The 14,896-nt window shown below is 39.6% G+C and overlaps 1 protein-coding gene across 5 annotated transcripts in view; it reads left to right on the forward strand.

Annotated features, from left to right (window-relative positions):
- Window positions 1-14,896, forward strand: part of LOC122566258 (serine/threonine-protein kinase NLK) — a 230,014-nt gene that overhangs the window by 129,160 nt on the left and 85,958 nt on the right. For 4 of the 5 annotated variants that reach the window (XR_006316447.1, XM_043723271.1, XM_043723272.1 and 1 more), the window contains exons 2-3: window positions 8,433-8,562; window positions 10,348-10,403. Coding sequence is in view for 4 of the 5 variants with exons in the window: in XM_043723271.1 (XP_043579206.1) it covers window positions 8,433-8,562; window positions 10,348-10,403 (186 nt within the window). In the remaining variant the exon portion in view is untranslated. Of the gene's footprint in view, window positions 1-6,903; window positions 6,927-8,432; window positions 8,563-10,347; window positions 10,404-14,896 lie in introns of those variants that run through there. The other variant, XM_043723274.1, reaches the window with a different exon arrangement.

Genomic DNA, 14,896 nt, shown 5'->3' on the forward strand with positions numbered 1-14,896 from the left:
CTTTCACCTACACAACGACGCCCAACGAGAACGACGACACGCAAAAACGAACACACAGAGACGAACGAACCGAGACAGCCACGGGAAAACAAGTTTTCGCGAGCACCACCCGATCGAATTACTATTATTTTCCACCTACGGAAAGACGATGTTATAGTAAAATAAATACCGAATGAAACTTTAGTCGATAATATTTCAACGTGGCATTATATTTCTACGTTTTACGTTGTTCGGTGTTTTTTAAATAATTTACGCTGGTTGATTAACGATGACTCGCAAGAGTTGAATTACGCTGTATGGGAAAGTCCAGAGCTTACGCAATTAACACCATCCGAGGACTTGGAAATTTGGAAATTTGCGTATGAACAAGTTTGAAAGTTTCGCAATTTGAGAATAGAACGTCGGAGAAATTTGGTAGTTCGAAAGTCGGAGAGTTTAGAAATTTGAAAATTTCGAAAATCGAGGATTCGAGAGTCTCGAGCATTGATACATGGAACCAAAACTTCACTCGATAATATTTCAATATGCGGAAGCATGTTCATAATATTTTTTTCCATATTTCGTTCTGCTTTGCTTTAGTCGATTAATGATGATTTACATGGGTTAAATCAGGCTACATGAAAAATAAACGAATATTCTGGTGTATCGAGTAGAAAATAGGTAGAGCGTGATCGGTATTGGTATCGATTTGTTCGATATTTAGTTAAAACATTCTACGGGGAATTAATGCGGCAGTTTCCCCCGTATAAAGAAAATCGATAACAAAATAGAGGCGAAACGAGTTCCATTAGCGGCGCGGAGTTCCGTTTAATCAGCGTTTAATTAAATATTCCGCGATGATGATGTTAGAACGATGAATTTAAAATGAGAAGAAAAATGTTGGATGAAATAAAATAAGGGTGGAGTACACTGTGTTTACTATGGGGATCAGCTTTTGTAGGATATACTGTACGATTTAATTACCGATTAATTAGATACCCCACGCGATAATCAACTCGAACTCTATTTGAAAATCGATTGGAATAGCTGCGATAACAAAATACAGAGATGAAACGATTTTGCGCTTACGACGCATCGTTCGACACACGGGGGTTGACCGACGAACATTATTAAACCCCCTTTGACGGAATTAGTGCACGATGAAATGCTCCTGTGCTATAATCATTCTACCTTAATCGTATCGAAGAGGACGCTACATTTATTAGAAAAATTGGTAACAGTATAATAAGAAAGTACAGCGAGATCGTCGAACCGCTTAAGTTTTAACCCTCGAAACCGTACGTGTTATATTAGATTGTCCGAAAAGATTCTTTCGTTTCATAAGGTGATAATAGATGAACAACAATTTCTGTTTTATATTATTTTATTGAATTAAGTATGATTCATTTCGTTCTATTTCTATTATTATATTCGTGCATAATTCGATAAACTAATATAAAACAAAAAATATTGTGCGTCCATTATTTCCTTATAAAACGAAAGAAACTTTTCGGACAATCTAATGCATTGTAGAATAGAAGCAAATCGAAAAATACATTCTCCTGTTTTCTTTTCAACGATGATCCAGTGAAAGGAACAACGACAAGAAATCACCTTTCGATTGTGCGACAGAAAGTAGGATAAAATCTGTTCTCATTATACGCAGTAAATTTCCCACTTGTTCGCAGCTATCGTCTTATCGTTACTTTCATTTTCCATCTCAAAATTCATTCAAATTTCTCCACCTGATAAATAGCCCATTGCCTACGCACCACGAACCGCCTCTTCCTTCAATAAATCACTTAAATTTATTTTTCGTTACTCTTTAAAATTCACTATAACGCAATTCGAATCCTTGTGTTCACAAAAGTCTCTTATACATCTTCCTTCTTTTCCCCTCAAATCCCTTTAACTTAGTCAAAGAGAGGAAGATTATCTTATCTATGAATTATCTTTCAATTTACGTGAGATTTACCCAGCGAAATATCCGATGTATTTTTAAAAGAAAGACATTTTTTTACTCTTCTTGGCATTTTCAATGCCAACGGAAAGACTAGCAGCCGTGACGTTCTTCAACGTGTTAGAAGACAGTCCATAACGAGACAAGAGGTTGAACTTAGAGACAGTCCATTTGCAGAATAGATTCGCGACAGCGTAAGGGGTTGAATCTCTGCAACGTGCTGTTTCCGGGCATTGTCGAGGCGGTTCGATTTAATTTCACATGCAAGCGGTCCGGAATTAAAGCGAGGCCGCGTGAACGGGATTTGATGGGATTCTACTTCGAATGGACGTGCGGCAAACAAGCGGCGCAAAAAGCGCGCGTTGTCCGCCGCAGAAACGGTAATGGCATTGTTGGTCGTTAAACGGCCGGCTAAACGATCTCTATAAATACATCGGATCTAGTTTCCAAATTTTCTATTAAATAGAATCAAGGGAATATATTCTCGCTACGCCCGTGAATACATCCGTCGGTAGAGTTCTGTCATCTTTAACACTAGAACTACCGATAGTTAGCACGAAGCTATTTCTACCAAAACCATTCAAAATGACTGGTCTTTAAAAACTACGTAATAATAGAGTATTCTTATATTTATTGATTTATTAATTTCTTACGGAAGGAATTCCATGTTGTGTAGTACATTTTTGGTATTATTAATCCATCTGCGACCATGATCGACTTAAACGAGGGTTGACACATGTATAAAATTGTAGAATCGCGATCTAGCGATCGATCCGGAATTTTCCTGATAATTGATATCATCATATCGAATGATACGCAGTAAAAATTTAAAAAAAGTGTGGGAAGTTGTACAAAACTCTTTTACACTTTGACAAGTGTCGGTCATTTTGACTGGTACTGGTGTAAGTAGCCTTGATACAAAATTATTTTCAGTTTGAATATATAAAAAACAAAATAAATTTCATTATATTATTCTTTTAGTTACCGTTGCGAGAGTCATTACATCATTGTAGGAAAAAATATAACATGAAGTAGTAGGAATTTGAAAATAAAATTGCAAAACCAGTCATTTTCACTGGTATGATATTTCTAGTGTTAGCATCCAGCGATCTAGCGATCGATCCGGAATTTTCCTGATAATTGATATCATCATATTGAATGATACGCGATAAAAATTTTAAAAACGTGTGGGAAGTTGTAGAAAACGAGGAAACTGGTTAATTGGGATTCGATAAACAGATTGCTGGACCCTTTTACACTTTGACAAGTACCAGGCATTTTCACTGGTATTGGTATAAGTAGCCTTGATACAAAATTATTTTGAATTTGAATACATAAAAAACAAAATAAAGTTCATTATATTATTCTTTTAGTTACCGTTGCGAGAGTCATTACATCATTGCAGGAAAAAATATAACATGAAGTAGGAATTTGAAAATAAAATTGCAAAACCAGTCATTTTCACTGGTATGATATTTCTAGCGTTAGCATCCAGCGATCTAGCGATTGATCCGGAATTTTCCTAATTACTGATATCATCACATCGAATGATGCGCAGTAGAAATTTAAAAAACGCGTGGGTAGTTGTACAAAACCCTTTTACACTTTGACAAGTATCAGCCATTTTCACTGATATTGGTATAAGTAGCCTTGATACAAAATTATTTTCACTTTGAATACATAAAAAACAAAATAAAATTCACTATATTATTCTTTTAGTTATCGTTGCGAAAGTCATTACATCATTGCAGGAAAAGATATAACATGAAGTTGGAATTTGAAAATAAAATTGTAAAACCAGTCAATTGGACTGGTGTGATACTTCTAGTGTTAAAATATAATTTCCGTGTACATTTCTAAGTTGCGATATGTTTGATGTTGTTGCGAGGTGAATGACGAATTTATAGAAGTATTCGATTAAATGAATGGCGAATTAAAATGAAGAAAAGCGGAGAATTATTCGGGATAGATAAAGAAGTACATGTTGCCGATTCTCTTTATTGGCTTGCACGATAGTCGCTGCGTTCTATTTGAAGATAAAAGACGTTGTTTATGAATAGATAGAGACTGGTACGTGTGTTCCGAAGATAATGGAGCCTGTTTCAAATGCAACAGTATTGTTTGCAGAATATTGGAATATTCGGGACTTTATGTTAAGAAGAAGACATTCATAGAGGAAATGGTATTTTGGGCAGTTTGATAATGTTTGAAGAGAAATGACGGTTTGTTGCGATCTAAAGCGTGGATTCTAAAAATATTGCAGTAATAGTACAATAACTGGAGTATGTCTACAGTAACAATAGCGATATGAAAATAATGCAAGTATAATTGTTATAATATCGTTCTAATAATTACAACGTTGTTAAGTTGTAACGTATGAAATGTCCCACGAAAAATTGGAAATCACGCGTAACATCAAATAACGTAAGATGTATAATTCGTTTTCTTGAGTTTATTTGTCGAAAGATCGTGCAAATAATCGTAAAGTGTAATATGAATTTCGAAGAATAATGTTTGTAATGTTGTCGCTTCAACTGTGTAATAATTTATGGAGCATCGCAGCTGGTACAATATTAAAAATCAAAAGTATTCAAGGGTTTCCATAAGGTGCTTCTTAACAATTCAGCTCCTTGTTCGTGAATCATAAAAAATAATCGCAAAAGGAATTATTCAATATTCATTCCACCACAAAAGCTCATCTTTCATTTAACCTGAAAGTCCAGCCTGAAGCCCTTGCAACGGCATGAATTATCAGCTCTATCTGGACGTTACGTTCTCGTTTAAAAACAGTATTTCCACGGTGAACCTCGGTTAGGAACTAGAGAATCTCGATTTAAAACTTCCTCTCAAAACAAATCCCGGGCAACCAAGCAAGCAGAAGCAAGCTCGGAAGCTTTATCGGAAGCGAAAGCCAGGCAAAGAAGAGTTGAAAAAAACGGGAAAGAGGTGGAAGAGGTCGTAACTTTTGCAGAAAATTGCGACTGCCTGGTTAAATTGCGCGTCCTTTATTCCCTTTATTTCCTCGCGACCGATTCTTTTTTTCCTCGTCTGATTTTTTTCCCTCCCCTTTTTCTCGTCGCATGTCGGAATTTATGCGCGCCACCATGCTTGATAACAATGTTGCGGTGTAATATGCGGAGGGAACGTGTCACATGGCCGAACGAACAGAACCGAGGAACACGTATGCGCGTTTGGCTCACGCGTGTGAGTTTCAAGTAACATCGATCCGATGAGAATTCAACCAGATTAAATTAACCCGAACTTGGATGTTAATTATCGTCCAATGGAATTAACCGTTCCGGCTGGAAAGAAAGGGATAGAGGAAAGGGCAGACGTAAGCAGATACTTGTTGATTCGAGAAACCAGCTTCTTATCGGTGGTGAAGAGTGCCTGGCTCCTTTGGTTGTTTAGATTCGATTAGACGATTGTTTGAGGTTTGTCGCGCGATAAGAGAAAATTTCTTCAGGAATGTTAATTCTTCGAGGTCCCATAGTTGAAGTTGTAGCGGCACTCGACAGCAAAGACTATCGACGGACTGTTTACGAGAAACCGGCGAAACATAAGCAAGATCGCGATGAAGCATAAGTGTCGACAGGCCTAATGAGTCATCGATATCCCATGGTCCTTCCGCCAAATACTCGAAAGAAGGGGTACGTCACCACGATCGCGAGTGCCTAACGAACGCGTGCGTAGCGGAGATATCGAGAGGCGACAAAAAGGAAAGAAAAGGATTAAGAGATCGGTCGGGACTTGCAACGAAACCATTAGTAGAGTTAATAAACACGCTATTGAATAAAACGCCGAGTATCTTTTTGGCACTCTACACGTCCTACCATTTCAAACTAATTGCAGTTGTAGCGAATCTTTTAACTTTGGACCTTTTGAATTTGCAAACTGTCCGATTTCTTAGTATTTTAACTTTCAAATTTTCAAATATTTGAATGATTTCCTAAATCTTTAAATTTACAAAGCTTCGAATTTTGATGTACCTAAGTTCCCGATGCTTCGTACTTCCAGATACTCAAATTCCCAAATATCCAAATTTTCAAGTCTCCAAACTTCTAACTTTCCAAGCGTTCCAATTCGTAATTTTTCAGACACCCCAATTTCCAGATTTTCCAGCCTTCGATTTCTTGAATACTCCAGTTGTGAAATTGAAGCTTTGCAATTTCATTGTTACTCGATTGACTACGGAAAAATATGGTAGAAATGGCAGTAAAGTTATGGGAGCGACGAACAAGCAGCCAAACTTTTCGGTGGTTATCGCGATCGAATTTGGTGGTGTTAATTATCTTATCTGAAGGGTGTCCCCCCATTGAAGGGGGGGATCCATAGCTGCGGACGGAGATTAAACTCGATTCACAGAAGCGAGTCACGAAACGAACGAAGAAAGGTACGACGATCTTCGAAAAGGGTCATCGCACTCGGCTTGCCGAGTATAACGGAAGTGAGGCCACTGATTTCGAGTAGAACGACCCTGAAGGAGTGCGTGCGACGCGCATCGCGGACTTGCCTTCGCTAATTTGCTTTTCGATGCTCGTACAAAGCCATCCACCACCGCTTTTTACCGACCTTTCCTTCTTCTCCTATAAATCTTTTATAGGATATTTATATTATATCTTCAAACGTGGAAAAATGTTTGAAACTGTTGCTTTACTTTTATCATCGACTTAATTCTCATTTTGCTTTATACATATTGGTTTATGTTGTTTTTCTTCATTCTCATAAATGTTTTTGCCTTTTCTATCGAGCATAAGAATGTTTGAATTCGTTGGAGATAGTCGTCAGAGCTTTGAATTATTGTTTCATTTTGTACCTACATTTTCTGCTAGATCAACGAATTGAAGCTTTGTGACTTAGGAAAGGAGAAATTAACAATCTGCATGGTTCATTTCTATCCCTACTACCCCTTTGGTACTCTACAAACATTATCAAACTTCGAGAAACCGTACGCTATAAAGCGTCGCCTTACATCATAGTAATTCAGGTATATGAACTAAATCTTTGTATTTTTTATAATCATCAGATTCACTCTGCATGTGTACGCAAGGTATATCTCGTGGCTACTCAACGTGGTATTGCATTTTCCACAAAAAAGTTTCAAAAAGAGTTCGAAAACTGTCAACTCGCTCAAATGAACTCCAAACTCCGACGCTTTACACGGATCCGTGTATCTAATCTCATAAGTACTATCCTAACTTTTCATCGCGTTATACGAGCGTGTATTGGGTTGGCAACTAAGCGATTGCGGATTTTGTCATTACCACCTAATGGCAAAATCCGCAATCGCATAATTGTCAACCCAATATTATTAAACTTCATCTACCGTGTTCTTCTTCTTCGTCTAACCTTTACTTCTCCCCTCTATTTGCCATCCGAAAGCTCAGAAAACACACGGAAAGCAGTACGAACCGCACGACAACCGATTTTACGATCACGACCCTGTCTCTGAAAAATGTAGAAAAATCGGTTGATCGCGGCGTCGGGACGCGGATGACGTCGTCGGACAGGGTTCGACCAGCCGCGGGATGAGATTGACTGTCGAATGAAAACGAGGGATTGGAATCGTCGGTTTGCGGTGTCGTCTGACTGACAATGAAATCGAGCCACCGTAAACGAACTAATTGCAGGCACAATAATTATTCCAGGGACCAGGCCCTGTGCGGCCTCGTCGTCTGCTCGCGGATTACGAATCGATCGTGGCCGCTCTCTCTGTTATTAACCCTCCTAACCCCTGCTGCGTTCCTCCTATTCCCTGGCACTCGTGTTCGCGGATCGACGACCAACGTCGAAATTTATCGTCCCATCCGCTCTCTATCTCGACGTTGACTCTTCTGGGATTTCGATTGTTCGATGCTCGATGGATGAGTTTTGATCGTGGTAGGTTTTTCGGGGGGGAGAATGGTCGTATCGGCTTTTGAAATTTTTCTTAATGAGTTTGACCGTGTTTCGAAGTATTTGCGGCGATAGATGATATATATTGCCGATGGAATACCTGCGAGATGGAAATATCAGCGAATTCGATGAGCTTCGATGGCGGATAAATTTTGGGGTGAATAATCGTAGGGATCTTTGAAATTTTTGTTAACGAGTTGCACCGCGTTTTGGAGATTTCACAGCGATAGATGGAATTACGAAAATTTATAAATTGGATATGCGATCGTTTTTGTAGAAAATTATATCATCCGAATACGTTTCATTTGCAGTTGATCATAAAAAGTACTCTGCCATGTCCGGCATTTGGCGTATTTCAACCGAAATTATGAAGCGGATACGTAGAGTCGATCGACGGCGATTCGATTAATAAACTAAAATTATTTAAAATCAACAAGATGATAAACCTCGTTATCGAGAATTTCATTTCAACGACTGCTGTTCCGATAAATCTACTTCCATTATATTCATTTATTTTATTATAAAGAAACGATAAGTCGCGTTTAATAATATCCTCTTCCACCGATTGTTGGTAACGTTCGTATTTTATGATTTACAGGGCGGTGACGGATCCAAGGGACGGTAGGAGAGTGGCCTTGAAGAAACTGCCGAACGTCTTTCAGAGCCTCGTGAGTAGCAAACGGGTCTTCAGGGAGTTGAAGATGCTCTGCTTCTTCAAACACGAAAACGTAAGTAATATTTATTTTATTGTTCGCCTGGCATGTCGAAAAATTGAAGCTTTTAAAAGTTATAAAGTATAACTGTCGAACGATCGTGATCATTTTTTCGTTATAACGATCGATCAAATTTTGTCGTCTCTGAAACAGCTCTTCGAAACGTTTTTATTTCTTTCTACGTTCATATACCGTTTAGAGAACAGTATGGTAGACGTTGAAAGATCGAGCAATCGCTTAAGTTATATTTCTTACTGAATCCTCTAGCGTTTTCTGTTTTCTCTCTGACAGACGTTGGAAATTTTATTACGAAACTGTCATAAAGAATACGATTGAATTTTAGAAATAGACGAGTATTCGAATTCTATCGTCAAGTACAATGCTTCCAAGTATCAAATTCTTCCGTTTTCTTAAATTATTTTCAAGTTTCAAGTTGCCCAAAAATTGTTCGCACTTGAAACGTCGTAGCGTGTTTGACTTTCAAGTGACAAAACAGCCGCTTCTTATGAAAATTCAAAATTATTCGACGAGGCTGAACGAAAAGTCGATAAGTAGACGTATAACCGTAAGGAACGTGTCTAACCAAAAACCAGTGGCCTTTTTCCCCTTCGGAGGTGCTGATTTTCCAGTATATTCGCTTATCTGTGCCTCGGTTAGTAGCGGTTATCTGCCGTAGAATGAAAATACAGTCGGCATTTTGTTTTACGAGCTAGATAAGCGCATTATCGTCCGGCCACTGAAGGAACGTGTCGATCTCTCGAGCACGGAGAAGCGTTTGCAAATTCCAAGAATTTTAATTCCCCGAGGAAATTCTCGTCTAATAATAACTTATGTGCCGCTTTGTATTTTTCAATTCAGAGGAGAACCTTCGAGTTTCGATTAAAGTGAATTTATCGTTCTTTGGTTCGTTACTTAGGAAACTCGAAACCGTAGACAATTAGTCTAAAAGTTTCAAAATAAAGCACAAAACATGGAACAAAAATAGAGAGCAGTTAGAAGAAATATAGATATGGAAGAACAATTCCATCCTTTTTTATATCATCTTTAACGTTCGAATTTCGCGTGATAATATTTTTCACATTCTGTAGACGCATTATGGTTCAAGCTAAATATTTTCGCATAATATATCGATGAATAAATAAAAAAAAATTGTGTTATTTGTATTATACGACAGACGTTTGGTACACACATGCACAGTGTTCCCTCGAGCAACGCAGTTTGGGTTATACGCGGATTCTTTTCTGGAGAAATTTCGACGTTCATTTCGAATTCATTTAGCGTGCCGTTACAATTTTTTTCGCCATGGAGAATACGAGGGACGAGAAAGAGCGAACGCGAATTCGTTCGTGTCGATTAAATCCTCGCAAATCGTCGTTGCGGAGAAGAAGTAACGGACAGTCGAATTTGAGAAAAAGATCAAACGACCCATGCGTTCCTGCTAGCTACACAGCTAGCTCTCTTTTCTGCTTCGATCTTTTGCGACGAAGGGGAGAAGGTTATTTCAGTTACATGGATTTCCATGCCCCTATAGCACGCGTTGTTCGAGGGAGCAACTGTGTTCTCAAATATTAAGTTTCTTCGAGCAATCACTAGACCGCGGATATTTATGCATGTTCGTATCTTTCTAGATATAATTAACAAAAACTGTGATCTAGATACGCTAGGTAACACTGTATCGTACATTCTGTGGATTTTTGCACTTGAAAGTTTCTCATAAATATACAAAAGTGCGCGGTGTAGCAATTAAGCGGTAACATCGAACCAACCCATCCTGAATTCGCTATAATTTCTGTTTTTCAGGTCCTGTCGGCCCTGGACATCCTTCAGCCACCACATCTGGACTTCTTCCAAGAAATGTATCCTTTTCTATCTTGTCGACAGCACGGTCGAAACTGGTTTGTCTTTCGGAGAAGTCCGAAAACGGTGATTCTTTTACGGCGTCCCGTGTTTCCGGGACTTTGTGCCGCCTCCCTATGCAGAGCAAATTTCAACGTCGAGACACGCTACCCGGCATAAAGACTCGTTCGTGGAAATATCGCAAATTTTAAGAGTATCGTTCCGCTGGAAGGAAATCATACCTCGAATTACGACTTTGCTATTTTCCTCCTTCTTATCCTCCTATATCGCGAGTTCGTACGTTTTATCGTACGGAAGTTTGGCAAATTTTGAATTTCATGGGTTAGAAGCAAACAGGATAATTTATTGCCGAATGTAAGAACAGAGTGATGGGAATTGCGAGAAAACAACAGCGTCTAATATAATATAATATACAGATAGGTAACTTTGATTCTTTTTAAATTATCTTTTCTTTTATTACGAGCATACAAATTTTTTAACGTTTATCCAATCATATAGTAGCACATCATCTTCTGCGAATTTTGGGCAAATTTTCGCTTTGTCCGTGTAGAAGAAACGTTCCTGAAACTTTATATTCGCCGTCATCAAGCCTAGTCGAAACCACGCGAGAAATAAAAATGAAACATGCAGGGAAGATTCGACAAGATAAACAAAGAAACACAGAGAGTGAGAGAGGGAGCAAATTAACCGAATCACGCGAAATAGAAGATCCATGAGATGCGCCCACTAGGATCTTCGACCACTTGACCCGTACCCCGTGGATTTTTCAGTCGCTGCGGAAGCCAAGTGCACGCAACGTTCGTCTGAAGCGACGCGACGCGGAAACTTTTAATCGAGGCAGTTCCGTGGCAGCTAGCAATTAAAGCGTAGAAGAAAAAATACCGTGATGGAGAAGCGATTCGACCAGCGACCCTTGTCGATCCTGACCGGTCGACCACGTGGAAATGTTTCATGCGAACGATCGTCGTTCCGCGGAAAGACCTCTTCCGTTCATTTTTATCTTCCTCTAACCATTTCCTTATCATATAGAAAATCTGTCGCTGGTTGCGTTTTTGTTTCCTCGCAGGAAGAGAGCAAGACAGCGATCGTAACGACAAAGAGAAAATATAGCGAGGACAATTTTTTCGAAAAGTTTTGGCTTGCATAGAGAAATATCGCGAGATATCTGGAGCGATGAGACTATCTTTCGCTTTTGCTTCGATGCGTCGGAACAGACCTGATGCTCGAAGAATTTCTGTCCGAACGATGCAAGCTTCGTAACTTGGACTCGCACGTGAAATTCCACTCGAATATCGCTGATGAATTATTTTCGAATTTTCTTTCTTTCGGAGTTTTATTCTTAGGAATCTTGCAGCAATTTTCGTAAGATTTGGATTAGGGTCTATCGGAGTGTCGAAAAACGGGAGGAGTCGGACGGATTTCACCTTGAAATTAAGCTTCTTCCCCGGCGTGGAACGTGACGGAACACGCCATCGTTCCGCCACGGCGTTATTGATCTTCCGACGTTCGTAACGCGAGAACCGAGCCTCGAGATTTATTGGGTTACCTCCTCGTCTACACGTGTCCGTCCCACCTCTGCGCACGGACGCAACTTTCAACTTAATTTCGTTTTCAAGAAGGACACCTTCCTACACTATCGCCTGCAGCTGCAAACTGGCTGGTTTTCTAGGTGAATCGATCGTCTCTCGTTTTGTCTAGTAGATCTTAACAAAAGGGAAGCGCAATATTTAAATCTTCCTCTTCGATCGAAGATTCTATTTTTTTTTTTTTTTTTTTTTTTTTAATTCAGATCGAACAATCTCATTGTCAGTGTTGAAATTGTCAGTGTTAAGGTGCAAATTGTATATATGAAATTAGAAGACACGTTGAAGATTGTTAAATGTTATATGCACAGGATATGTAACGCGACTTGAAAATATTGATTAGAGAAAGGCTTTTTTCCAGTTGAAACGGGAAACTGGATACACGTGTTCGTTTTAAAGATTCTCTTTTCAAGATAAATTTTTGTCGATTCATGAAAGACTCAAGGATCTTTTTTCCCCAAGGTATATTTTATCAGAACTCTATTCAATATGTAACGTAACTGTCTCGATGATTGATGGAAAATGGATTAATCCAGGACTCGGCTTTCCTAGGACACGGAGAAAAGGCAGCAGAATAAGCGAAACGCGCGTGTAACGAGGCACTTTACTGCAAGAAGTGAAGCAAGCAAGAAAAAACAATGTACAACGTATGGTAGCGACGTCTATATGCATAATATTACAGGAATGTACATGCATATGTCGTTATATAATAGCGGAAGATCACAATAATTCATCGATCCAACAATAATTGAACTGACCAAAAGCATAGTACATAGATAGTATTTCGAGTTGATGAAAATACGAAGTTTTCATAGCGTTTTGAAGCGAAACTTCTTTGAAATATCACGGACTAATAGCAACGTGTCGCCACGTTCGTGACCTCCGCGGTTTCGTAATGATCTCGTAACGAAAAGTGACGCGCACAGAGCCGAGAACAAACGGTGCCTCCACGTAACCAGCGAGAGCAATCTGCACGTAACCGGCCGGCCGCTTACGTAACACCATTGGCCCGTCGGAGCTCTAGAGGAAGTCTTTTCCTCTCCATGATACTCCTCCGGAAGGGATTTGAAAAGGACGTGCCCGAGATTCGCGTTTCACGCAATCTCAGAAATTCACCTCGATCGAGATATACATTCCAAGATTATTATAAAAATAGGAGAGAGATTCTCGTTTTTCTGAAATCCGTTACATTGCAAAATCCATGAGATCTGCCTTTTAGAAATGGACATCGTCGCGAAGATTCGGCAATTTTGTGCGAACTGTCGTAGTACAATTTGATTTCGATCAAAGTTTCGAGAATTCGTAAGACGAACGTCTTGCTGCTTCTTGCTACTTTAATTGCACCAAAGCAAATAAACCATGGCAGATGTTACTTTACGTGGAACTACTAGTAGAAGGTACAGTCGTTCTTAGAGAGTTTGTCCGCGATATATGTACGAGATCGCCAGAACGTACGTCTGATTTCTTATTACGCGAACTGGAGCGAGTCAGCGTGAAACGCATGAGATTTCACTTTCCGCGAAACTCGGTGACTCGTCGATCGTAATCGGAGTCAGGCGCCATTCAAAGCCGCCGAACGATTGATCGATCGATCAACGTGAGAGCGATAGTCGATGGCCCCTTAAGCGAACGAGATCGCACGAACCAGCTACGAGAGTTAATCTCGATGAAGGCAGCTCGATAAATCAGTTCTTTCTATCTCTTTCTCTCTTTTCCTCCTTCTACCTCTTCACACCGTTGCTCTATTTACCTCTTTATTACTTTCTTTTTTATATAAATACGGATCACCGGTGCTCCTCGTTATTACTTTTTTCCAGAAGACACCTCCTTAAAACCTTTCTCTTCTTTTCGTCAACTTCTTTGTCCTAACCTTTCCTCGTTTATTGTTCCAAGTTTCAATCCAGACAGATATCCGGCGTGACAGCATAAATCATCGTTACCGAGGCTGTTTGTCGCAAGAACCGTCTTCGTCGTTTCTCTCTTATTTTCCCATCGATATCTTTTTGTCTCTCTGTGTTTCGATGGCGATCGAACAGCTCGTAGGGTAAACGCGCATTGCTCGCGCTTCCCTTTCCCCAAGAAAGCGACAGGATATTTCGGCATCTCTAATTTACGTTCGATATATTTCAATTTCTTTAAACAAAATATTCATTGGATCAATTGGATTCTGCAAGTGTATGCGGAATTATATGGCGGAAGAATTACGTGCATCCAATCAGACCAGTAACTTACGGATATCGTGACAGAGGAGGTGTCTATAGAAACTTTATGAATTAAACATGATCTATTATAATATGGGTCGCATTATGTTCGTAAGATTAGCTTCTAGGCACATATCGTCAGAATGTGTTATTACATATGCATCTAAAAGGATCGAAAATTTGACACGGGTCGTTAAGGGACCCTCGATCGGTCGTCTCGTCACTCGCCGTCTTCTCGCCGATTATGTCGCGTACACGAGCCACATTCAACGGTGCATGCACCGCTGCGAAGCTGATGAGACAAGACAGGATGGCACGATTTACTACCACCAAGCGCAGTGAATTCCCGCCTCGACACGGACCACCTGTTTCACGCTGCCCGCGCCCGATCGATTCGCCCGCGGATTACGTTTTTATCGATTCTTCCTTTCTCGCTTGCTCGTTACGCACCTCCAATTTTATCAGGGTTTGTCGAGACGTATATATAGATATATGTTACGAAAAGTTGGCACGTGGAATTTATCGGTGACGAAGATTTTGAAAAACGTTGGAACTGTGTCGGAGAAGAACGAAGAGCGATATGGTTGTTCCAAAGTCGAAGGGTTTCGTGGAACGTCACTTTTTAGCTGTTTCTCGTTGCCATCTTATTTTCTTTTTTTAAATCGCATACATACGTTTTCTAGCCGAGTTTGCTTGCACGATAAATTC

The sequence above is a fragment of the Bombus pyrosoma genome, linkage group LG3 (assembly GCF_014825855.1).
Source record: "Bombus pyrosoma isolate SC7728 linkage group LG3, ASM1482585v1, whole genome shotgun sequence".
Lineage (NCBI taxonomy): Eukaryota > Metazoa > Arthropoda > Insecta > Hymenoptera > Apidae > Bombus > Bombus pyrosoma.